This window comes from Pteronotus mesoamericanus, unplaced genomic scaffold, assembly GCF_021234165.1.
Source record: "Pteronotus mesoamericanus isolate MK-2021 breed Mesoamerican mustached bat unplaced genomic scaffold, CSHL_Meso_final contig_291, whole genome shotgun sequence".
NCBI lineage: Eukaryota > Metazoa > Chordata > Mammalia > Chiroptera > Mormoopidae > Pteronotus > Pteronotus mesoamericanus.
This window is the reverse complement of record NW_026555124.1, coordinates 10243450-10270594: the sequence shown is the minus strand read 5'-3', so window position 1 is coordinate 10270594 and position 27145 is coordinate 10243450. Positions and strand designations below refer to the sequence as shown.

The 27145-nt window shown below is 34.6% G+C and overlaps 1 protein-coding gene across 2 annotated transcripts in view; it reads left to right on the top strand.

Annotated features, from left to right (window-relative positions):
- The first annotated feature begins 1405 nt into the window (after positions 1-1405).
- The window catches only part of GTF2A1L (general transcription factor IIA subunit 1 like), a 32104-nt gene continuing 6364 nt past the window's right edge, over positions 1406-27145 (top strand). The window contains exons 1-8 of one of the 2 annotated variants that reach the window (XM_054575469.1): positions 1406-1426; positions 3995-4096; positions 4300-4423; positions 10748-10803; positions 12652-12736; positions 16344-16933; positions 24421-24681; positions 25356-25445. In XM_054575469.1, the coding sequence (XP_054431444.1) occupies positions 1406-1426; positions 3995-4096; positions 4300-4423; positions 10748-10803; positions 12652-12736; positions 16344-16933; positions 24421-24681; positions 25356-25445 (1329 nt within the window). The remainder of the gene's footprint in view (positions 1427-3994; positions 4097-4299; positions 4424-10747; positions 10804-12651; positions 12737-16343; positions 16934-24420; positions 24682-25355; positions 25446-27145) is intronic. The other variant, XM_054575470.1, reaches the window with a different exon arrangement.

Below are 27145 nucleotides of genomic sequence, written 5' to 3'. Positions count from 1 at the left end.
ACTGAATTTACATGCACAAATAAATAAATAAACAGCCAATTTTATCTAATAGGATTTTTAATCATTAAGCCATCTAGTTAGGCTAGAGAGGCTGTTCAACGGGCAGAGTAGTGGCAACAGATGACTTCTTCACTTTTCTAACCCTGCAGGTTATTTGTTCTTACATCTAGCCTCTGCCCTAGCTAGGCAAGGTATGCCCCTAGATGTTCTAGCCTTCAGGGGACGGAGGGAATTATTGTTGATAAAGAGATAATGATTTCTGTCTGAAGAGGAATGGACCCTGGGTGGTATTGGGGTGCTGGCTTTATTTTAGCAGTGGTTCTCCACCTTGGCTGCATGATAGAATCAGATTCTCTCAGGTGGACTGAGGTGCCAAACCTTTATTAAGTTCTGCAGGTGATTTCAATGTGCAGCCAAAGCTGAGAATCTTTGCCTTGGGACAGTGTGTCTCCTTTTAGCGCCCATTAGAATCACCTGCAAAGTAAGCTAAACCTACAGAAGGGCCCTGGCCAGTGTGGCTCGGTTGGAGCATTGTCTGCAGCCAAAAGGTTGTAGGTTTGACTCCCCATCAGGGCACATACCTGGGTTGTAGGTTGGATTCCCTGTCTGGATCGAGGTATGGATGCAAACCCTGGTCCAGACGCCTATTGTCCCTGTCTGGGTGACTCTTGAGATCCCCTATTTTGGCTATGGAAGTCAACCAATTGATGCATCTCTCTTGCATTGATGTTTCTCCTCCCCGCCCCCCCAAAAAAGCAATGAAAAATAAAATGTCCTGGGGTGAGGGTTAAAAAAAGTTACAGAAGGCTGGGCCCCATCCTGAGAGTTTGATTCAGTGGACCTGGGCTGGTACCCATTAATTTGCATTTTAACAGGTTCGCAGATGATGCTGATGGTCCCACACTTTGAGAACCAATTTAGAAGAGACTGGCTCTTCTTATATTTTTTTAGAGTTCAGCTGCAAGTGGAGCGGAGAGGGAGGAATGAAAACTGGTGGGCAAGAACAGGTACCACTAGCCTCCTCTCTTTCCTGACCCAACCCCCTTCAAAGCTGCAGGTGTACCGGGATCTACCAGCGCATTGCTCCTCCTCTATTTTTTTAAGTCTTTATTTCACAGATTGAGAAAATAAAGGTTCTTCTAGGGGTCAGGTGAACGGTCCAAAGCTGATTAGATCAGATTTAACCATCCCGTTTCAGCTGGCTCTTAGCTCACGCAGGCCACCGTAGTTCCAGTACACCAGGTGCAATTCAATACCCTTTCCTTTCTCCCCTGCCTCGCTCTCAGCGTGCCTTCTGTAGCAGCGCGGGCAACGTGCACACACATTCAAAGCGCGCAGGGAGCGACCCTCCGTGGCGCACCGCGTGCTGCGCAGGCGCGAGGAGCGAGGCGTTGCAGCGGGAGTCATGGCCTGTGTCAACTCGGTGGTAAGGAGGACCAGCCTGGCCTTTCGGCATGGGCTCTGTGTAGAGGGAGCGCAGGTCTGCGTTCATGGCAGCCGAACTCTGCATACCCTTTCCTCTCCTGGCGTTCAGGCTCTCAGACGCCCTCTCCCTTAGGGACCCTGGCTGTTCTTTTTATGGGAGGAAGCTGATGAGGGCCAGTAGCCCAGCCAGAAGTTGGGCTTGGCTCCCCCCGGAAGAACAAGCATCCCTCCTCCTTTCCTCACTTCTCACCCAAACTGAGCTTGTCTAGAACAAGACGTTTAGAAGGTGTTTAGATGTGGAACTCACCTTAACTCTCCCAGTTTCCTGCATTTAGAAAATTCCCGAGTTCAATTTTACTCTAGTTGTAATTCGTAAGTACAGTTGTTGATTCTAAGGTATGTGTACACGAAATAACAGGTAATATGGTATTTCATGTTACCCTACCACATATTTTTAAAGTTCTCCCCCACCCTCATTTCCCCAACCTTTAACATGTTATACAAAACTGTACAATTGGAATTTAAACACAAACATGTCTCCTTAAGGGGTTCCTAAGTCTCACGATGGGAATTGACAGGTGAAATGGCACTTATGAGACCTTCTGTCAATCTTAAAAACCTGAATTAAAGAAAAAAAAATAAGGATGCACTTTGTTTTTTCAGTTCATTTCAACAGATTTCACATTGGTGAAAGGCCATATACTTACCCAGATCTGTTATTTTATAGGTTCCATGTGTACATATGCAGCAAGAAAGGGTCTATTTTTAGAGACATGTTTTTTATTTTTATTTTTTAAGATTTTATTTATTTACTTTCAGAGAGAGGGGAAGGGAGGGAGAAAGAGAGGGAGAGAAATATCAATGCGTGAGAGAAACATCAATCAGTTGCCTTTCACATGACCCCTCCTGGGGACCTGGCGAGGCAGCAATCCAGGCATGTGCCCTGACTGGGAATCGAACCCTCTGTCTCTTCATTTGTAGGCTGGAGCTCAGTCCACTGAGCCACACCAGCCAGGGCAAGACATATTATTTTAATGTGTATCTGTCTCCTGATGTTAATGATATAAAATACTTATGCCTTAGTATAAGCTTACCATGTATACCATTTTTTTTTCTAATGGTGAACTCCAAGGAGAGGAAGTGTGTGTGGTTTTAAATAGAGAAGAGATTAAGATAGACTTCCTGGACTATACATAGTTTTATTAAAGATAACAGATAGAGAAAGACTATAAAGCCTAACTGTATTCCTAGAATAGAAAGTTTGTTTAATGCCTACTTTGCTTTTGAAAAATTGTGTACTAATGGATTATTGTTGGTGGCTGCTGTTACATTCTGAGGACAGATCTTAAAGATGTTTTTAGTCCTAGGAGTTTTTTCCTTCCGCTTTAAATGTGGTCACACTGAAGCATTAGTTTAGTATGACTTTATCAGGGTGAACTGTTTTAGGAGAAGCAACTAATCTAGGGCACTTAATCTTAATTAATGGATATACTTGTGAATAACATTTTTTAAATGTAACTGATTGACCTAGTCATAGGATCTTAGAAGGATTAGTTTAAAACCTGGCTCCTCTTGTTGTGAGCAGGAGTATTTAGAGTATTTACTGAGTAGTATGAATAAACAATGCTAGAGTGAGCCAACTTTCATTTTGGCTTGATTGAACAATTTGAAATAACAGCACCTCAACTAAATTCCCATTTTTCCATTCCTTATTAGTGGAACTTCTACTAGGTCAGTACTGTTACTACACTTAGCATTGCCATTTTACATTGGGGTGAGAGAGGAGCACAATTTACATAAATTTTTAGGACTGAGTTTATCTCACAGGGCTATTTTTTTCTATTGATAATGACCAATGTTTAATATGGGTAGCAATCTGCTTAATATTACTGCCATGGCATGTTTTTGTTAGGAAGCATGTTAGGATGTTGCTTAGTCTCTGCAATATGCAGATTGTGAAAAGGGTAAGGTTCATGCATTTCTTAGTTTTTGTTAGTCAATCCATTTTGGTGCAGTTGTACTTTTACTTGACAATGTTTCAGAATATTTTTTTGAACTATGTGTATTTTGGAAGTGGGCCAGGCTTTGGTTACTCTATTGTAAGTGCTTGCCCCAATTCCGTGGCTTGGAATTTACTTACATTTGTGGAAATAATACAGTGAATTCTTAAAGTTCCTTTGGCCTCTTTGAGAGAAAGATAAATTAAAAACAGGTTCATTTCCACCTGCCTTGAATTAACTTCCCTTTTTAAAGGAGTGGGGAGATTAAATATTGACACAAAAGCCAAGTAACCTAACAGTACCCATACATCTTGATAAGATTATTATCTCACATTTCATTGTAGTCTTGTAATTCAGCCTTGTAGGTAGGCTGAGGCTATAGGTCTGAAGGTAACATAATTTATGGAAAAATCAGACTATACATACCAGAAGTAGGATGCATTTAATTAAAATTTGTATGGTGGGTTTTCTTGAAACTATAAGATTAGAAAGTATATATTGTATGTCTTTTTCAGACTGAATAGATTCAAACTTGAGAATTTGAAACTTTAACAATTGCTTTTATGTAGCCTAAACTCTACAGCTCTGTTATTGAAGATGTGATTGAAGGAGTGCGGGATCTGTTTGCTGAAGAAGGTATAGAGGAACAAGTCTTAAAAGACTTGAAGCAGGTTTGTCAAGACAAGTTTTATGTCTTGTTGTCTTTCAGTTTATAAAACTGAAAAATTATAGTTCTAACCCTTTAACTATAGTTTAACACTTACATTCATTGTGCTATCAGCTAACAGTTTAATTTTTAAGAAAATAGAAAAATAGAAATAAATATTATAATGTTTTATTTTATTTTTTAAAAAGCAAACTTTTTTTTTTCCAGCTCTGGGAAACAAAGGTTTTGCAGTCTAAAGCAACAGAAGACTTCTTCAGAAACAGCATCCATTCACCTCTGTTCACCCTTCAGTTGCCACACAGCTTGCACCAAACGTTGCAATCATCAACAGGTTGGATACAGTTAGTAAATTAGTACCATGTGGATCTTCACTAGCTCATTTGATGGTGGTTTTGAATTAGACAGGGTAATGTTCTTAGGGTGAGAGTGTTTGGACCTCAAAATCATTACTATTAAGTGAACACAGTTATGTAACTGTTGACAAATAATTGGGTTATTCAGCTAGTTTTTTAAAAATAATTAAAGTCTGCAAAGGTGACAAAGCCTTATTTTAGAGGAACAAGTTACATAGTTTTTGGGCTACTGGGATTACGCATTGGTTATTTCAGAGAGTTTGGTTATGTCCAGTCAAGGAGTAATCCAGCCACCTTTTGCTGAAGAAGCAGAGGGAAAGTTGAGTGCTTGCATACTTGTGCATTCTCTCTCTCTTTCTCTCTTTCAGTTTCTATATATTTTATACATCTGTTATTGTATTGGAAGCAAAATGGAGCATTAACAAGAATATGGAGATTATTCAGGCTACTTCACTGTTTTGGATATATGCAACGATGGCTAGAGATTGACCATATGTCTTTAATCTTTATTCTTGGACTTGCTGAATCTAGACCTTTGCTTTTAAGAGAAATACGAGGGGAGACCCCCCCCGCCAAATGGAATTATTTTTTGGAGGGTGGGCCCCTTGTGGTACAGGCTTCCCCTGCCAGGTGAGTATCCTAGGAACCGATCTGTATTAGCGTGCCAGCTGGCACTGTTGTGAGAGGCTGGTTTGGCCTCAGTGAATTTTTTTTTTTTTTTTAAAGACTCAGAGGGTTAGCCTATTTTGTGATAGGTGATTTAGGAGTGTACCTGCCCATAATGCACTGAGTGTTCAGCAGTTTTTGATCAAAAACGGCATGATCTCTGTACCTCACCCTCCCTATTCACCTGATCTCACCCAGAGTGACTTTTTTATTTCCCTGATGAAAAAAGTCCTCGAAGGGAAACATTTTGCTGATGTGGAAGAGGTGAAATGAAAAATAGCAGTAGCACTCAAAGGCATCAAAATCCACCAGTTCAAACACTGTTTTGAGCAGTGGAAAAAAACATCTTGATAGTTGTGTTGCATCAAATGAAGAGTATTTTGAAGGTAACTGAAGTTTATACATGTAAAAATAAATACACGATTTTTTATAAATTCTTGTTTTGGGGGCTTCCCTTCGTATTTGTCTACATCATGTATATCAATTTAAAGTGAAAAAGAGTAACTAACGAATGATAAAACTGGACTGTTATCTTTCTGGCCTTTATTCCTTCTTTTCTCCTCTGATTCTTATAATCTTTATGCTACCCTAATCTGTGTGTTTGTGTGTGTGTGTGTGTGTGTGTGTGTGTGTGTGTTACTAGCCATCATTGTATAAATCCAAGAGTGAGGTAGTCTGAATAATCTTCATACTCTTGATGACTCTCCATTTTGTGTGTGTCTGCATGTGCATGTCTGTGTGTAGACATACATGTGTGTATATACACATATCCACATTCATACATATATACACGTATGCATGTATATAATACATATGTGTATACACACACACACATAGCTATATCTACACACAGACACATACACAGTCACACACAAATAGGTTTTATTGAGCTCAGCTGAAATTCAGAAGATTAACGTTTGCAAGAAGTGAGGGTAGATTTTGGATTAGATTGTCAGAAATAACTAGGTTGTCCATTGCATATTTGGGAACATTCACATGAAAATCACATGGACCAAGGTGAAGAGAAAAATAGGAGGCTAGTACGTCATTTATTACAAAATGAGAGAATTTAAGTGGGGCAGCAATTATAACATAAAAATGAAATAAATTAACAATGAGTATTGAATTACAAAGCACAGTTTTTGTCTAATGCTATGCTTGTAAAGTATAACTCTGCTCTATAAGAATTAACCATGGCAGTTTTAATTACTATGTTGATACGTCGAAACATTTTCCATCAGTTTTTGGATTTTTGGCTGATTTCATTTTTCATTTTTCTATTAGGATATCCCTTTTATTTCTCTGTTTAAATAACATTCTTTTGAATTTTTTCTTTATTAAAGAACTTGAAAGGTTTTTACTTAGGAATGGCTTGGAGGGTGGCAAGTGTGAGAGGGTAAAATATTTGACTGTGTTTTATAAAAAGCAGACTTAACACTTTTCAGGTTGTCATTCAAAATTGCAGTACTTGATTTTGCCGCAAGATGGTAATATTCCCAGTGATTTAAACCACAAAATACTCTTGCAACTAATATATCTAGTTGGCCTTCACTCAGCACTTTTATTATTCTGTCTTAGAAGTTAGAATAATAGATACAATTACATTTAAATAAGACAGTTTTCTCATTCTCTTCTACATCATTTATAATGAAGTGGTTTAAGAGAAAGTATATATATGCTTTAAAAATGCATTTTAGGCCTTATTCTTATTCCTCTTCATTTCTAGGTACCCTAAAATAAGATTCCTAAAGCAAATAGCATCATAAAATTGATGTACTTCATTGGATACTTTTAAAAGCTTGATTAAAATAACCTAAACTAACTTCTGCAACATTTTTATCTCTTAATAACAAATTCAGATTCACTCTACAATGGAATAAGTCTTTGTCTGTCTCACAGACTTAAAACTTGTTTGCCCTATTATAGTTTTAGGCTGTATTTATTTATTTAATAACTTCTTGTATCTTGGTTGTCAACTTTTTTTGGTCTCAGGACCCCTTTAGACTCTTAAAAATTGAGGACCTCAAAATGCTTTATTTTATGTGGGTTTTAAGTCTCTACTTATTATATTAGAAATTAAAAAATGGTGTAATTTAAAAAAATGACTATATGGTAACATAATGGCATATATTTGTTAAAAAGAAGTTAAAATATATCTTAAAACTATTCTCTGGAACAAATTTTCTGAGATAAGCGGCATTGCATTCTTTTTCTGCAAATTTTTTTCATGTCTGGCTTAGTAAAAGACAACTGGATTCTCATCTATTTTTAGATTCAATCTGTTGTGCTATGTGGTTTTGACTAAAGTATATGAAGAATATTTGGCCTCCCACAGATAGATAATTGTAAAAGTAGGAGTATTTTAATAGCATTTTCAGGTAATTTAATATTACACTAAAACTCAACAAGTGGTAGTTTCTGAGAGGTAGTGCAAGGTGAAATCTGAAACCACACAATGGACTTTTTGTAATGTTAAAGTTTAACTAGTGTTTCTTGCACTTTGAATGATTCTTTAACCCCTCTGTAATTTTGTAACATATGTTGGTTATTTGGAAATATTGGGTCACTGAGTTATGCAGTTTACATACTGTTCGTTAAATAAGGTTAAAAAAATCATATTTGTTAATATCACCACATATCTTATCAGAAAAACATTAGAAAGCCATCAAACCCACTGTGCTGGATATAAAGTTTCCAAATTTTTAATTTTTGCTTGAAAACTTGAATTTTATCATTGCCAAACAAATATTATCAGTTTGCTTTCCTTGGAGTGGTGGGTACACTTAGTTCTTCTAAAAAAATGTCTGCCAAATACTTAAGTCTGAATAACTATAGTTTCTGTCAGTTATTCTTTAAAGTAAAAATAGTATTTCTTGAAAAAAGAGGCTAGGTCAGCTCCCAACTTAAACAGTAGTGCCAACTCCTCATACTTCCTTGTACATGTACTACTTTGCTTTGTGTGTTCTTCCCATTTTATCACAGGATGTTAAAAGGAAGTACACTTGAGAGTTGAAATTTAGTAAAAATAATTCTTTGTGGTTACATTAAGGAACTTCTTAAGCGAAAGTCTTGTTGCTGCTGTTTCCTTCCCCCTCCCTCCCTTCTTTCCTTCCTCTTTACTGTGAATGAGTGGCAATGGAGAATAAATACAGCGACCACTATTAAGGTTTATACTGCCTTAATTTGAGCTAAGATGACTTCAGTTTCACTCATCATTGTTTTGTGCCATCAGTGCAAATATCAATAAAGATATTTAATGATAAATGAAAAAAGCCTACATTGTCTTGGTATTATAAGAAATAATTTTGACCTTGTGAACATCTTGAAAGGGTCTCAGGGACCCCCAGGGTTTGCACACTACACTTTGAGAACTCTATTTTTAGGGTGATTATATATATAATTTATAATCTACCCTAAAACTTAATTTTTTTTTAGAACAACTATGGGATTGAATTCTTTCTAAAGCCTATTTTGTGTGTGTGTGTGTGTGTGTGTGTGTGTGTGTGTGTGTGTGTGAGAAATTTAATGTTTTAGAGTATATACATGAAGACCAGAATTCTGGCACTTTGTTTATGTAAAAACATGTATTTAGTTAAAACTTAATTAAGTTAATGAAACCATCTTGAATATTTTAAACACTGTTTTTAAGGGGCCTGGCCAGGTAGCTCAGTTAGGTAGAGTGTCATTGATATACCAAGGTTGCGGGTTCGATCTCTGTCAGAGCACCTACAAGAAGTAACCCATGAATGTATAAATAAGTGAAACCTATTGATGTTTCTCTCTCTCTCTCCCCTCCTTCCTTTCTCTCTCTAAAATCAATAAATAAAAAAATAATAAAAAATATGTTTCAGGAATATATATATATTTGTTAACATATATAAATGGTGCATATAACTTGTGAATTTGGTATCAAACTTGAGTAGGAGTTGCATGAAACTTCACTATAAAATTCTGTTAGTTTATGCTTTTGTTTTGATGGCCATAAAGAAACTCTTAAAACTCTTACAGCTCTGTTTGATTTATATAACTATAGGGAATTATCCTTTAGGATTTATTGCATGGTCTTTAAAAGAGGAGCATTGTTGCTGTTTTTCCTCAACAAATTCATTTAATTGCTTCAGACAGTGTGTTAACACATTTTTGTTTTTTCTCAGGCTATGGCTTAAGCTTTACCAGCTTAAGCTTTGCTCACTTCAGCTAATTAAGACTAATACTATTGTGTTCCTACCACTGCAATTCTTTCTAATTTAGCCTTTCGAAAAGAATGCCTGTTAATAAGCAAAGGCATAGATGAACAGAGGATAAAAAATAATTTTGTGCTTCATTAACCATCAATCTATGTAGCCTGACTTCTCTTGTTTTAATGTGGGAAGAATGGTTTAAAAAACATTTGTTTTTCTGAGCTGTTGTATATGATGGAACCATTCTAGTGTCAGACACAGATCCTTGGCACAATATTCCTTGATTTCATATGTGAAAAAAACCATAATAAACATTATATTTAATACCTTTGTGCTGTATGAACATGCTAAACATTCTTGCTTTATTAAAGAAAGGCAAAATGATAGTCTAATAGTCATGTTCTGCTAGGTAAAATGAATTTTGAGGTAAGGTTTAAGGTTACATTGATAAACTGATACTTCTACTGGACTTACTATTTGCTTTTTTTAGACTGACTTTTTTTTTATGATAATGCTTACAATTATTTGACCAGCCTTTTAGATATATCATAAATGAAAGGATGGTTAGCACAGAAAATTGGTAGATACTAAAGGAAAGATACGAGATTGCAGCTTGAATACAGGTTGAGTTGGTGTTCTCTTAAGAATTTGTTCTTATATTTTTTCTAAGCAGTCGTACCTGTTGTATGCAAAGAGTTCAGGATGGAGATATATACCCAAGTACATGCTTATCGATTTTAGAGAGAGTGGAGAGGAGGGAGTAAACATTGATTTGAGAGAGAAACATCAATCGATTGCCTTCTGTTCACACCCAGACTAGGGACTGAACCTACAACCCAGGCAGGTGCCCTGACTGGGAATCAAACCCACAACCCTTTGGTTTGTGGGCTTATGCTGGGCCACACTGACCAGGATGTCAGGAGACATATTTATTGATTTCTAAAACTATGTAGTTGTGCTTACATTACTTGACTAAACTACTGTGAATAATTTTTCATAAAATGAATGAATTGAAATTTATTTTGAACATATAAAATTTAGAAGGATTTAAGTTGGGTTATATATTTTTGCTCAATAGTATAGTCTTTTGAAAATACGCACTTTAGCAAATACTACCTTTTCTCCCTGTGAAATGTAATGGAGATTTAGTGCTACATTGACTTACTAAAGATAATCTAGATATTTATTATGGACTTCTATAATACAGTATATATTTTTACAATGAAATATTTTCTTTTGGTATTTAAAGTAGGTTAGTTGTAAATTCTTTCAAGTTGTTGGGAGAAAAAAAATCTAGTTAAATACTTTTCCCTCTCTTGGGATCAGGCAGTTTAGAATTCACCATGGTCAAACATGTTAGTGATGGAAACCAGATTTAAAAATAAGCTATACTTACGAATTTTATTCAATTGGTAAATTCTAATGAATTGTATAATTATTTTGTTTTCTATGCAGCATCGTTAGTTATTCCTGCTGGAAGAACTCTTCCCAGTTTTACCACAGCAGAACTGGTATGTAGCTTATTTAAGATATATTTTAAAAGATATTCCCCACTTTTAGTGAATGGTAGCAGAAGGGTGGGCATAAATGTAATTTCTAATTCTCCAGTTGAATAGGAAAGATGTGGTAACAAAGAATAAACAGGAATGGCTTCTGTGATATTGATCTTGCAAAAACTCAGGAGTTCCAGAATTGACATTTTCTTACCAACTTAGTCTATCTTCCAGAGCAATTGTTAGCACCTGCCAAGACTGTACCTATGACTATAAAATCTTTGAAGCTACATTGTATAGAGTTTTAATGCACTGTATAATGTTATATATTTAGTAGATTCTAAGTAGGTAATTTTGATATAGTATTTTTTTCCATTTATATGTTCCCCAAAGTTAAGCCACAGCATAATTATTCCTTTTATGTAAGTAGAATATTTTGGTCATTTTTTACTTTTGTGTGGTAGAGGTTAAAGTACAGATTCCCCATACATAGGATTTGGGGGCAAAAAAAAATTAAAACTTATATGTAGAAAACAGTAGTTTTTGGTGAGGAAAATAGCACTTTTTCTCTTTTGCCTTTCTTCCATAGTACCGATGGTATATAATCCATTGTTTTTCATTCTCTTTCAGCCCATAAACTACCTTTCTAGAATAAAAGGTTTAGTGGGCTATTTCTTTCCATTTCAACCAATAACCATAGTCCTTCCAGGATTTTTGGGAAGAATGGTGCTGCTTTTGATAGGAGACCAATGGAGAAATATCTGTTTTTGAAATTCTTGGAAATAAGTTTTCTTCTGATTAAAGAAATAATATACTTCTAAAAAGTAAAAACATCTATAAAGTAAGAGGTGAAAAGACCATGCAGTATTATACCTCAAAGATAACTGTTGTAATTACTGTATACCCATCTAAATTTCCTGCATGAAAGTAGTATTAATTTTCAGAGTAAAAGTAAGATCATTCTCTGTATTGTTTCTGTTATTTATTTTTTCAAAATTAATAAAATTAGAAGGATTCTTTTCAATGCCAGTTAAATATTGATTAGCCTTAGTAGATCTATCACAGTTTAATTAACCAATCTTGATGGACATTTAAATTAGTTCTAGTTTTTTAAAATATAACATTCCATTGATTATACCTGTATATATGTCTTTGTGTATTTGTGTGGCGATCAGGATAAATTTCTAGCAGTAGTATTTCTGGGACAAAGATCATGCATAGTATATATTGAAATTTGATATAAATTGCAAAACTGTTCTCCAGGAGAATTGTATCATATACATATACAAGCAGTGTCAGAGAGAATTGATTTTTATCACATCCTTACCAACATTGAGTGTAACTCATCGATCTTCTAAATTTTTGTAGGTCTGATAGGCAAAAATGTTTGTCTTTTGATTTAGTGTTTAAACCTTTGGGTTTTAAATTTTTTTTTAATTATTTCAAAATAAAATTATACACTATTGTATTATCCACTTTAAAATACAGTGATCAACTTAAAATTTAAAATTAGTGATCAACTTAAAGACTATAGGACTCCTATAACCACTGTGTTTCTTATATTTGGCATCTTGAAAATCCATGGCCCAGGCAGGGCTAGGTAGTGGGCAAGTTGTATGAGTCACTGTTCATACTGTTAAGACCTAGTGGATTAATTGCTAATATCCATAGAATGGAATTACTTTTATCAAAATGAGATTATTTGAATCAAATATAAAAAGGCTGTTTAATTCAAAGAACTCTAATGTTATGTGTTGTCAAACTATTGTCCTTAATTAGATCTTTTGACCCTCTCTGGTATCAGGGGAAAAAAAGATACAAGTAAAGCCCTTTTCTAACTTTCTAATATAAATTTTTCATATGTAGAGCACCTCAAACTCCAGTGCAAACTTTGCTTTTCCTGGTTATCCTATTCATGTACCAGCAGGTGTGACATTACAGACTGCATCTGGTAAGAATATAGTCTAAAAATGTTGTTTTTAGCATTGTCATTGACTTCTGGGTGTTAGTTTTTATGATTTTTAATAAACTTCATACCAGAAGTTATCAGAACTTTTAATAAAACTTATTTTAAAAATAATGATAAATGGTGGTTATTATTGTTATGGAGGCAGTCTACCATGAAAAACAATGTACTAGGCTGGTCTTGTATTTTATTCTCAATTCTTTCCCAACACTGTATAAGATACTTTGTATATATGTTTACTCTAATTCAACTCAATTGTCTAAATTTTGATGAATACGAATTAACACGTCTGTGTCCCTGCTAGCTCTAATCAAGAAAAACTAAAGAGTAGATTGATCAACTTTGGTCTCCTTTCTTATTGGAGATTGTATGGCATAACAGAATATCCAAAATGTTTAGAGATTAACCAACTTTTGCTTTTCAGAGTACTTTTTTAAAAATATTTTTTCCACTTTATTATTTTTTGTTATTTTAATTTATAAATCAAAATGAGATTATTTGAATCAAATATAAATTCTATTACAGTTGTCTCTATTTTTTCCCCTTTACCCCCCTCCACCCATCCCACCCCAACCCCCCGCTCCCACAGTCAATTTCCACTCTGTTGTCCATGTCCATGGGTCATTCATACATGTTCTTTGTCCAGCCCCTTCCCCTTCTTTCGACCATTGTCCTCTTTCCCCATCCCCTCTGGTCAATTTTAGTCTGCTTCATGTTTCCGTGCCTGTGGTTTATTTTGTTCAATAGTTTATTTTGTTGAATAGAGTCCACTTATAGGTGAGATCATATGGTATTTGTCTTTCATCAACTGGTTTATTTCACTTAGCTTAATATTCTCCAGTTCCATCTATATTGTCACAAAAGGTAGGAGTTCCACCTCTTTCTTTCTTTTTCTTTCTTTCTTTCTTTCTTTCTTTCTTTCTTTCTTTCTTTCTTTCTTTTTTCTTTCTTTCTTTTCTTTCTTCTTTCATGCAGAATGATTTTATTTATTTTTTTAATGTCAGTTAATTATATAATATTAAAAAATTTAAAACCATTATAAAGTCTCAGCAATTAAACCAATATGACACCAGCACAGAAATAATCAAGTAGATCAGTGAAATATAATGAGCATTCTAGAGACAAATGTATATATCTGTCTAACAATATAATATGTGATTAAGTTGATATTTCAAATCAATGGATAAAATAAGGCTTATTCAACAAATAAGATGCATAGATCACTATTACTTGAAATAAAACAAATATAGAGCCCTATTTCACACCTTATACAAGAAATATTCAGGCGAGTGAAAAATCAATATGTAGAATCTAAGGAGTTTTAGGAGAAAATACAAACTAATATTTTTCTTACTCTGAAGTAACATATTCAAACCCAGAAGCTATAAAGCAAAATATTGACAGTATGACTATATTAAACATTTAAGACTATACAGTAATATACAAAAAAAGTTAAAAGGACAAGTAATAGAATAGGAAAGTATTTGCAACACATCTAAAAAAGGGTTAATGGTTTTTGTTTTTTTAGGGAAAGAAATTCTACAAACATTTAATTAAAAAATGGATAAAGAATACCAAAAAGTCATTTAAATCTTCTTAAAAATAATAGAAATAGGCAAGAAATATACAAAACAGGTTCATTTTCAACAAATAATAAAGGAGTAATTAAAATAACACATCATTGTCATAATCAGATTACTAAGTATTAAAAAATATTGGTCATATCAAGTATTGGCAACTGTGAAAGGAACTGGTGGTCATAGACTCTTTTCCTTCAACTTCTTAAAGCGGTCCCTATTTTGCAGTGCTGGTTTGGTGGAAGTATATTCTTTAAGCCTTCTTTTGTCTGGGAAACTCCTTATTTTGCCTTCCATTTTAATTGAGAGCCTTGCTGGGTAGAGCAGTCTTGGTTGCAGGCCTTTGCTTTTCATTACTTGGAATATTTCTTGCCCCTCCCTTCTGGCTTGCAGTGTTTCTGTTGCAAAGTCAGCTGTTAGCCATATCGGGGCTCCCTTTTATGTTACTACCTCTTTCTCCCTTGCTTCCTATAGGATTCTCTGTTTGTCTTTGATATTTGCCATTTTAATGATGATGTGTCTTGTAGTGGGCCTCTTTGGGCTCCTCTTGAATGGAACCCTCTGTGCTTCCTGGACTTGTGTGACTTTTTCTCTCCTCCAATTAGAAAAGTTTTCCATCATTACTTTTTCAAACAGTTTCTCTATCCCTTCCTCATCCTCTTCTCCTTCTGTTATCCCTATTATCTGGATATTATTACGTTTCAGGTTTTCCTGCATTTCTCTAAATGCCTCTTCATTCTTTTTGAGTTTTTTTTCATTTTCTTGCTCTTTCTGGGAGCTTTTTTCTACCTTGTCCTCCAGCTCACTGATTCGGTCCTCAGCTTCCTCTAGCCTGCTTTTGATTCCTTCCACTGTGTTCTTCAATTCAGAAATTGTATTCTTCATTTCCTCTTGTGTCTTATTGATAGTTTCAATGTCCTTTTTCATGGTGATATAGTTTGCATCACCATGAGGTAAGTTCCTCATAGTTTCCCTGTAGTTTTTTGTAATTCTCTCTGAGCTCACTGAGCTCATTGAGCTTTCTTAGAACCGTTGTTTGGAACTCAGTATCTTATAGTTTATTTGCCTCTATTTCATTTAGTTCTCTTACTGGGGATTCCTCCTTTCCCTTCGACTAGCGGGTATTTCTTTGTCTTCCCATTATTTGTGAGACTCTTCTTTTTGGCTTCTGCTTCTTAAGTTGATCTGTCTTGATTTCCTCACTTTGTGGTGTGAACCTCTATGGTAGGAGACCGCTGTTTTTACTTTCTGGATCTGCCTTTGATGATGTCAGATATTGTCCCTCTCTGACCTTAGGCAGCCCTAGACTTCCAGTAATCTGTGGCTGTCTCCTTCAGTGGTTAATCTAGTCACTCTGCACTCAGCAGGGTGCCTTAGATAGCTCAGGGTGTGGTGGAGTCCCTCCTCGGGGCAGGGTTATTGTCAGAGTACTTTTTCTTAATTTGAAAGAGAATTATATCTATTCTTTGGGTTGTTGCTAAGTTTAAGCAAAGCAGTTAACACAATGCTCAAAAAAATTTTGTCTTTTTGGTGTTATTTTAAAGGAGAGGTGGAAAAATTTGATAGCTTTTGAAATTAGTTATAGTAAAATCTTTTTTTGAAAGCTTTGTATTATAGTTGCTATATAGTATCTTATATCTTAAATATATGGAATATATTCTCCTTTATGTTTGTTAAAATCCCAAATTTAGGTTGGTAACACTGTAATTTATCAAACAATGTGAGAGATTTATGAAGTAAATATTAATGGCCTATATGTATCTCAAAATGTGCCATATAAGCAATATTGGGCAAAGGCTAGAGTTAAAGCAAGACATTTAATTTTTAATTTTTGAAAATGAATAATATTTATTTTAGAAAATACAAAAAAATCGGAAGACTAGAAGAAAATATCTCCTAGAGATAACCACTAATAAAACATTGATATATTTCCTCTGAGCGTATTGCACATGAGATTTTATTTTAAAGGAAATTGGGATTATATTGTTCTTACAGTTTGATTTCTTGTTTTTAAGGTCACCTTTATAAAGTCAATGTACCAATTATGGTGACACAGACTTCTGGAAGAGCAAGTATCCTTCAGCATCCAATTCAGCAAGTGTTTCAGCAGCTTGGGCAGCCTTCAGTAATACAAACCAGTGTTCCACGATTGAACCCATGTTCTCCTCAGGCATCTATTGAAAAATCACAGGGAATGGAAACTGTGTTCCAACCATCCACAGTTCTTCATTCTGGGACAGTGGGTAGGAAGCATTTAGAAAATGCCACCGGTGATACATTTGTGCCTCCTGGAAATAAGCATAAAATCATGTCTGAAGCTTTGCTGAGTCAGCCAGAGAGCTCTCAGTATATCAGCCTTCCAGGTGTTGTATTTCCTCCACAGGTCTCTCAAAGAGATGCTAACATGGAGCCTTTGCTCCGTGTTTCAGCTAGCACAACTCAAAAGCTACATGGTGGACCTATCTCCACGGGCCCTCGCGGGGCTCAGCACCAGCACGAGTCTGATGTTCAACTTCGTTTTCTTCAAAATAGGGTGTTTGGATGTGATTATGTAAAGCAGCCAAGAAATACACAGGAGCCCAGCCGACTACCTGTCTCAGAGAAGGTATTAGGCATAAACAATGGCCAGTAATAAGATATTCTGAGTTTTTTAAGCTGTAAGGTTACTTAGAAGTATATGTTTTGTTTTTTCCTTTAGAAGATTGTTTTTAGTTGTTTTTAGTATAACTATCAGTTTTTAAAGTATTCATGCTCAGCATTTCTAAACTTTTAATTTCAATTAATGAATTAGAATATTTCTTTAAAGAAAATGCATTTGCTTTAAGGTAATCCATTTTACCTCTCCGTAACGTTTTGAGAATTATTTTTGTCTGCAGATAAAATTTAAAAGACCCAGAAATCCATACTAGTAATTAAATGAATATTTTGAGGTAAATTCATTGTTATATTTAATATACAAAAGAGGGCCAAAGTATTTTTTTTCTTGCTCTACCTAATTTTCGTAAACTCCTCTATGAAAGTTTGCTCTACACAACGAATTTTCTTCTAATAGATATTTTGTTCCTCCCTGTTTGCTAAAATACTAGTTAACATAATTTCTTTTGGAATTCATACTACTAAAAAACAGTTTCTAATTAACTTTCCATACTGAAAGTAGGTTTTAATTATTAATTTCCAAGGAATTCATAGTGATGGCAGAAAGATTTATGGGGAATTTTGGATGGTAAAATAGAAAATCTCATGTTATCTTTTTCCAAATGTAAAGTATGCCTCACAGTTAACTCCATTTATCCACTTTTTAGTGACCTGGCAAATAAGGAAAGGTCTGTGTCTCGAGCTAACGGTTTAGTGGTCCTCCGGAGAACTGCTGCTCAAGTTTGTAGCAATGGATAGTTAAGTGCCACCTTACCATGTTCATAGATAGCAGGAGAAGCCTGTGAGGTACACTGAAGGATAACCAACAAAGAAAAAGACTATAAGAACCTATTTGACCTGCTTTAGAATGTTTCAGATGTTTGATGAAGCCTGTTCAAAATCTTTTAGCATGTTTGTTTCTAGTTTAATTTTGGTATAAAGTATTAAGACTAAAGTGGTTTTCGAGTACTCTTATAGCTTTCATATAATACATGAAATCTAAGAAATGTAGGCTAAAATAATTATGAAGCATTTGGTTTTGAGGTAAAATAACTGTACATTTAAAATAAGTATTTGTTTTCATCACTTAGAATTTTTGGTTATTTTTCTCCAGGACTCTGTATGAACTTTGCAGATTTTCTGTGAGAGGATTCCAGGACTCATTCAGCTGTTTATTAGATGTCACCTTGTACTCTGTTCTGATATCGGGAAATAGATTAGTTAAGAGAGATTAATCAAGGATTGTTTAGGGGCTAGTGGCTGGGAGTGTAAGCTTTGGAGCCATAATAGGTTCAAATTCCAGATTCATCACTTACAAGCAAGCAATATAATGTTACTCTCTGAATTCTGAAATTATCTTTTGTAAACTGGGCTTAAAACCAACTTTTTTTTTTTTTTTTTTTTTTTTAGAATTATCAGAGATGATGTGTATAGAGCTTTTAATAGCTTCTGGTGCCATAATAAGCTTTATAGTAGTGCTGTTATGCTTTATGGGCATGTGATATAATGGGTAACTTTTTATGTAACTTGTCAGAATAAAAATAGATCTATATTTAAAACATAATACAAACATTCAAAATTTATTTTATCAATTTTTAAAATTAATTTACTGTAAGATATCTTTAAAATGGCTCTTAATCTGGAAAAGTTTGTACTGATATAATTTTCAAAATTTATAAGTAGCTTTTCTTTTTTTATAAGTAGCTTTCCAGAAAGTCTTATTGCTTAATGCAAGTTACAATTAGCTATAATTGTTTACTTCTGTGTAGACTACCACAAATCTGAAGTTTCTATGTAAGTGTTTCAATGAAACCTTCTTACTGTTTCATAAAATATATTCCTGACAATTTTTGATGTGCTCCTATTTTAAAGTCTATGTTACTATGTTTAGTTTTTCCTCATTGTAGGAATTTTGTTTTCCAGTCTTAAAATACCACAGAGAACTAGAAAGTCAGGTCTTTATTAGAACTCCATAAAATCGGAGGGAAATAGGTATTCTTCTTTAACTCTTCTTTATCTCTTGCCTGCCCTCCTGGACCATTCTCATTGCCCCAACTTCAAATATTGTCATTTTGATGCCTTATCTTAATTCTTTGCCTTTTTGACTGTATTCTTATAGCTTCTTCATGAGCTCCTCCTATTATCTGCCCCTCCTGTTTCTTAAGATTCTATCCTCAGCTCATTTATAGTCTTCCGGTTTTCCCTGGGTAATCTCATGCATTATTATAGTTTTAACTACCACCTATTTGTTGAATACTACACTTTCAACCCATTACTGCTGTGAGTTTCATTCTCATATCTGCTTTCTAGACAGATCTACCAGAATGTCACAGTAATTCATTGTTCCTCATGAGAGACACTGCATGGTACCGCTGCCCACCTGCTGTCCCAAGCTAAAGACTACAGTTACCTTTTGTCTCCTTTTTCTCCTTGTTTTCCTTATATCATGTGCTTTTTAACAACTTTTTTTAAATGTTGGAAACTATATATAACACGAAGTTTATCATTTTAACCATTTTAGGTGTACAGCGCAGTACTTTTTTGGGGTGTACAACATTGAGGACATTCACATTGTTGTACAGCCATCACCACTATCCATCTCCAGAACTTTTTCATTTTAAATGGAAATGTTATACACATTAAACAGTCACGCACCATTACCCCGTCCATTCAGCCCCTGGAATCTTCTGTTCCACTTCTATCTCTATGACTCTGGCTTTTCCAGGTATCCGATAAGTGGAAGCATACAATATTTGCCCTTTTGTGACTGGCTTATTTTACTTAGCATAATATTTTTAAGATTCTTCCATGTCGTAGCATGTGTAAGAATTTAATGCCTTTTTAAGGCTGATTCATGTGATTTTTATAACTTGTAAAACTAAAAGTTTCTGGAATCTGGTCCCTCTTCATACCTACTGTCATTGAAAGAATTTTCTCATGTGGGATAACGTAATAGTTTCCTACGTTACTAGCCTATCGTCTTTGCTGTTCTCATTCCACTCTTGCCCCGTCCATCCATCCTAGAGGTTAAGCTTCAGAAATCAGAATTACTTTAAATCCCTTCTTTATCCCTTAATAACTATGTGACTTGGGCAAGTTACTATTTCCTTATTTGTAAAAGAAAGATCATAGTATCTACCATAGAGTTGTGGTGATGGGAGGACTGCATGAGGTAATCAGTGTGAAATGCTCAGCAGCGTACTGCCTAGCACATGGTAAGTGCTCAGTGAACGTTATCTATTAGTCTCTGTTCCTCATGGCTAGCAGAGAGTTACCCCCAAAAGCAGCCTGCTTAATACATCACTGACTACCCATCACCTGCAGGATAAAGCTTAAGCTCCTTCACGTGGCGTGCAAGGACTTCTGTGTTCTTCCTCAGCCAGAGTTTATTTACTCTTCCTTTATTTCATGCCTACTACTTTACTGGGAACACCAAACCAACTATAAGTGAATCTCTGTGTTAACCTTGTTTCCTGCCTCTGTTTTTGCTTTCATTATTCTCTGTGCTTGGTGCCTGGATTTTCTTCTTGCCATCCTTTCCTTTGGTCAATTCCTATTTAGCCATTTATTACTTCCTCCAGAAATCTTACTTTAATATCTATCCCTCTCCCTTCATTATTAGATTGGATGCATCTTTTCTATGTTGTTACAGCAGCTTAAGCATGTATCTGTTATTATGCAGTAAAGGATATACACTAAAATGTCCTGTTTGCATTGAGAGGTACATTTTATTAATAGGTGTATCTAGTGCTTAAGAATATATACACATTAATGTATGCTAGAATATAAGCTTTTAAAGAACAGGATTTATGGTTCTTTATTTTGCTCAGTACTTCTCAATCCTAGCTAAATGTTAGAATCATCGAGACATTAAAAAAGTATGTTCAGGTCTCCCCCAAGGGATTTAGATTTAATTGGTCTTGAGGGGATTCCACTCATCAGTGTTTCAGAGGTTTCTGAAGTGATTGTAGTCTCTAACTAAGATTAAGAACCACTTATCTATCTCAAAATCAATATATGATGAGAAATGGATAGAGGGGATGAGAGACTATATAACTTCAAATAATATTTTTTATTTTTCCTTTAAATCCATTCTATTATTCCTCTAAAAGGTGAAATATCATATCAATAGTTATTTGAATTCAGAATTCAGTTAATTGGATATCTGGAAAAAGTCCAACCATTGTTAATATAATGTGAACAGTTTGCCCAACATTGACATAACCTTGCAGCCAAGGAGAGTGGACTGGAATGTGCATGTGTGAACAATGACGACTTCACTGTATTAGTTAGTGGGGGTGGTAGATGCCATTAGGTGAGCATGTGTACTGTGTGGCTGTCACATTAAAAATGGCTGAATGAGCAGAGCAAATCTGCATCAAATTTTTCATTACGCTTTAACATTCCTCTGTGGAAACTATTTGGATGATTCAGAAGGACGCAGCTAAGGGCAAGTGGTGATTGGCAGCCTCATCACGACAACACACTTGTTCATGCATGATGTCTCATGCAGAGTTTTTTAGTGAAACATCAAATCACCCAGGTGACTCAGCCCCACTATAGCCCAGATTTGGCACCCTGCAACTTCTGGCTTTTCCCAAAACTAAAATCACCTTTGAAAGAGAAGAGATTTCATACTGTTGGTGAGATTCAAGAAAGTATGATGGGGGCACCTGATGGCAATTGGGAGAACTGTGTGAGGTCCCAGGGTGCCTACTTTGAAGGGGACTCAGATGTCGTTGTCCTATATACGGTGTTTCCTGTATCTTGTGTCTTCTTCAATAAATGTCTCTATTTTTCATAGTGCATGGCTGGATACTTTCTGGACAGACCATATATATTTATATATGTATAAATTTATATATAAAAATATTTTACATATAAATATAAAAGTATTTATACTTATTAAAAATAATAACTAAAATATATATAATTTTTTTGTTTTTAAATTATAGTTAACATTCAATATTATATTAGTTTTAGGTATACAACAGTGATTAGATTAATATAACTGTACTGGTTTTATAACTGGTAATTTGCACACCTTAATCACTTCCCCTTTTGCATCCATCTCCCCAGCCACCTTCCTACCTAGAGACCACCAATTTATTCTCTCTATATATGAGTTTGTTTCTGTTTTGTTTTTTCATTTTTTTAGATTCAATATATACATGAAATCATACGGTATATGTCTTTGTCTGTTTCACCTAGCATAATACTCTCCAGGTTCATCCATGTTGTCACAAATGGCAAGATTTCACTCTTTTTTATGGCTGTGTAATATTCCATTGTATATGTGAACTACCTCTTTGTTATCCATTCATCTATTGATGGACACTTAGGATGCTTACATATCTTGGGTATTGTAAATAATGCTGCAATGAACATAAGGATGAATGTGTCTTTTTGAATTAGTGTTTTGGGTTTCTCTACATAAAATATCCAGAAGTGGAATTGCTGGGTCCTTCTTTGTCTCTTGCTATATAGCCTCTGTTTTAAAGTCTATTTTGTCTAATGTAAGTATTACTACTTCGGCTCTTTTGTTTGTTTCCATATGCATATATTATCTTTCTCATTCTTTTACTTTCAGTCTCTGTCTTTTGATCTCAACTAGATCTCTTTTTGGCAGCATATGTATGGTTCTTTTTTTCTTATCCATTCATACATCCTATGTTTTTTGATTGGAACATTTAATCCATTTACACTTAAAGTAATTATTGATAGGTATGTAGTTTTTGCCATTTTATTCATATATTTGCTCTTTTTATCTTTGAGAAGTTCTTTAACATTTTATATGATACTAGTTTGGTGGTGATGAATTCTTTTAGCATTTTCTCCTCTGGGAAGCTCTTTATCTGTCCTTTAATTCTAAATGATAGCTTTGCTGGGTAAGAGTAATCTTGGTCATAGGTCCTTGCTTTTTATCATTTGAGTATTTCGTGCCAATCCCTTTTGGCTTACAAAGTTTCTGTTGAGAAATCAGCTAACAATGACAACTCCCTTGCATATGGGAGCTCCCTTGCATGTAACTAACTGCTTTTCTCTTGCTGCTTTTAGGATTCTCTCTTTGTCTTTAACTTTTGGTATTTTAATTATGATTATCTTTGTGTGGACCTCTTTGGGTTCATCATGCTTGTTATTTTCTGTGCTTCCTGGACTTGTATGTCTATGTCCTTCACCAGGTTAGCGAAGCTTTCAGTCATTATTTTCTTCAAAATGCTCTCAATTCCTTGCCATGTCTTTTTTTTCTCCTTATCCTTTTTTTCAGGATCTTTGGCAACACTGCTTTTAAAATTCCTAATATCTGTTTTTTTCTTGTTTTATTTGTCAGTCTGACTAGAGGCTTATCAATTTTTTTAAAGAATTAGCTTTTAGTCTAATTGACTTTATTTTTTTTCTGTTCTTAATTTCCTTTATTTCTTTTTATCTTCATTATCTCCCTGTTTGCTATGAACTTAATTTGGTCTTCTCTTTCTAGTTTCTTAAAGTGGGATTTTGGCCATTGATTTGTAACTTGCTTTTCTCCTAATACAGTTCTTCAATGCTATAAATTTCCCTTTAGGCCCTGTTTTAGCTGCTTCTCACAAGTTTTGAGATGTTTTGTTTGCATTCAATTAAAATTGTTCTAATTTTCTTATGAATTACTCTTTGACGCATGGGAATTGAGGAATGTATTTTTTAATTTTTAAATATTTGGGGATTTTTCACATCTTTTTGTTACTGATTTCTGGTTTAATTCCTTTGTGCTCAGAGAATGTACTTTGTGCATGTTAAATTTGGCAAGGCTTGCTCTATGGCCCAGAATGTGGTCCTCTTGGTGAATTTTCTGTATGCTCTTTAAAAGAATATATAATTTGGCTATTTTGAGGTGGAGTATTAGGTTAAGTTGGTTAATTGGTTTGTTCAGTCCTACATCCTTACTGATTTTCAGTCTACTTTTTCTGTTGATTACTGAGAGGAATGTTGAATTTTCCAACTGTAATTTTGGATTTGTCTGTTTCTTTTTCAGTTACATCAGTTTTGATTTATATTTATCTTTTTGTATTTTGCTTATTTCAGTTAGTACAATTCTTTATATTTTTTATTTGTCCATTGAGCATTATGTCACTTGTCCTTTTCCATTTCACTGAATTATTGTTTAAAATAATATGAAATAGTTAAAACCTAACAGGTACTATATAAATTTAAGATATATAAACATTGGTAAATACTATCTTAAAGTAGTGAACTCATTTGCTGTCTATGTATGACTATAAGTGGGTTTACTTTATAACTTAAAATTATTTTTGTTTCATAGAAATGCTAGGGGTGTCTTAAAATTTAAAATTAGGGAACATGATCTTATAGGAAAGAAACACTTCTAAGTTACCACTTGTGAGATGTTTATTTTATGTGATTCAATGTTTTATATACATTGTTTTACTTGAAAAACTTTATTGCATTTCTTTTTCTTTTTAGGATTATAATTCTGAGACAGGTTTAAGCATTCAAATAACCGATGATGATATTAATGAAATAATTCAAATAGATGGAACTGGTGATACATCTTCCAATGATGAAATAGGAAGTACAAGGGATGTAGATGAGAATGAATTTTTAGGACTTATTGATGGAGGAGACCTGAAAGTACTTGAAGGAGAAGCCGACAATATATCAAATGGAAATTCAACTGTTAACAGCAGTGATAATGAAGGCCCTCAAATAGACATTGTGGAAGAGGTGAGGATTACTTTTGAGCTGAAACTTTATTAAATTTATAACATTTGTACTTTACTTTGGAAACAAGAAGAATAACAACTAAGATTAACACTGTCTTTAGTGTTAAAATGAGACTTATTTGTACTCTAGGATTTAAACTTTTAATATTAAACTGTAATTTAAACCAGTGTTAATTATTTAGGAATCAGCTACTATATTTGTTGGTCTTAACTAGAGATTGTGGGAAGCTTAGGGTATGACAGTGGAAGTAAAGAAGGCAGCCAGGGTAGAGGCATATAGTATTACTCTAATCCTAATAAATGTACTAAGATCTTCATGGGATATGGTAGTTAAGAAGCATGTAAGTAGTATTAGCTATTATTTATGATGTCCTTACATATGTTTCCAGGTACCAGATTAAGTTTTAACTGCTTTACATTATTTGACATTTCCACTGCCCTACAGGTCTTCCTACTATCCTCATTTTTTTCAGATGAGAAAACTGAGCTAGGAGGAGTTTAATAACTCTTCCAAGATCAGTTATTAAGTGGCCAAGCTGGGATTCAAGCTCAAGCTATTTGACTTTTAAGTACACTACTATTCTGTCTCTCCAAGTTCCATTATTTACATGTGCCTATCTTTAAAAAATTCAAAACATCATTAAATTCCTTAATGTGACCATCTTTTGCCTTTAGGACCCTTTAAATTCTGGAGATGATGTTAGTGAGCAGGATGTACCAGACCTATTTGACACGGATAATGTGATTGTGTGTCAATATGACAAGGTACTGTGTTCCCATTTTAAACTTTGGGTTTATTAATTGCATTAATAGTAGAAAAATAGGTAAAGTGATTGATCATATGATGGTAAGTTCTAGTTCACAGTTAAATTAATCATGAAATAGCTAATTAATTGTACACACTTTGGGGGCGTATTTTGGGTGTAACACTGTTCTGGTGGTCTCAGTGATTAAAAAAAAAAAGTGATAGTCCTTGTCTCAAGGAGGTGGCAGTCTTATTGAAACAAGATTTTTCTGTATGGAATAATAGAATTTCATACAATAAGGTGGTAGGTAAATTAAAAGCTGAAATATGTGACAGGTAAGTCAGATGCTAAGATGAGTGGCATGTAAATCAACTGCTAAGATATGTGGCACGTATAAATATATCTTAAAAGTGGTGAGGAGATGCAAGAAATCATTTGCAGTTGGAGTTCTCCACAAATCCTTCATGGGTGATATGGGGCTTTGAAGTAGGTCTTAAATGATTTGTAGGATATAGATAAGTGTGGAGAATAGGCAGTTAGAGTGGAATAGCCTAATAAAAGGTAGGGCAGTGAATGCATGTAGAATATACAAGGGGCCGTGAAGATAGCTGTGCCTTGACTAAAGTGTTCTCCTTTGGGGGGTGTGAGGAGAGGAGGCTGGGTGGGGAACAGAGTTGGGAGCAGATTGGAAACTCCAGAGTCCTGGTGGGAGAAATCCAGACATGGGGGACATTAGTCTTCTACAAATGTTACTGAGAAAATTCTAATTGGGTTTTATTGGAATTGACAGTGCTTGAGGATTTGAAAGAGGAAAATAGTAAGAACAGGGATAATGCAGACAGGAAGTAACCAGAGCCCAGACCAAGGATGGCGGTGTAAAACGTGGACGCTTCAGAGTTATGATGGGAGAGTCAGTGGGACTTGGTGATTAGTTGGATTTTAGAGAATGATCGACGAGGGAGGATTGAAGGTATCTCTCAGGTTTCTGGCCTAGAAAGTAAGTTAGTACCAATTTATCTTTAGCAACTAAAATATACTTTCTTCTTTTTTAAAAAAACACTTAACTGTGATTATGTAGTAGAATGGCCAGTTTTTGTCATTATTTATGTGTTAACCTATTTTTTAAAAATTTTGAGATGTAATTCATACACAACACAATTTACCTATTTAAAGTGTACAATTCAGTGGTTTTTAGTATGTTCGTGGATATACTAAAACTGTTAACAAAGTCAGTTTTAGAATATTTTCATCACCTTAATAAGAAGTCCCATAACCATTATTTCTTAGTACTATATCTCCTCATTTCCTGCCAGCCCCACTACCAGGCCTGAGGAACCACTAATCTACTTTCTGTGTCTTTAAATTTCCCTATTCTGGGGTTTCATATGAAAGAAATCATGCACTATGTGGTTTGTTGTGACTAGTTTCTTCACACAGTATTTAAACTTTCATTCATGTTGTAGCGTGTAACAGTTCTTCATTCTTTTTTATTGCTGAATACTAGTTCACTGAATGGATATATTTTGTCTATTCATCTGTTGATGGACACTTAGGTTGTTTCTACATTTTGGCTATTAAGAATGCTGCTTTAAACATTTGTGTACAAGTAGTTGTGTGAATATATATTTTCATTTCTCTCTAGGAGTGGCATTCCTGGGTCATGTGATAATAGTTTGAGGAAACATCAGTCTGTCTGCCAAAGTGGCTGTGTCATTTTTC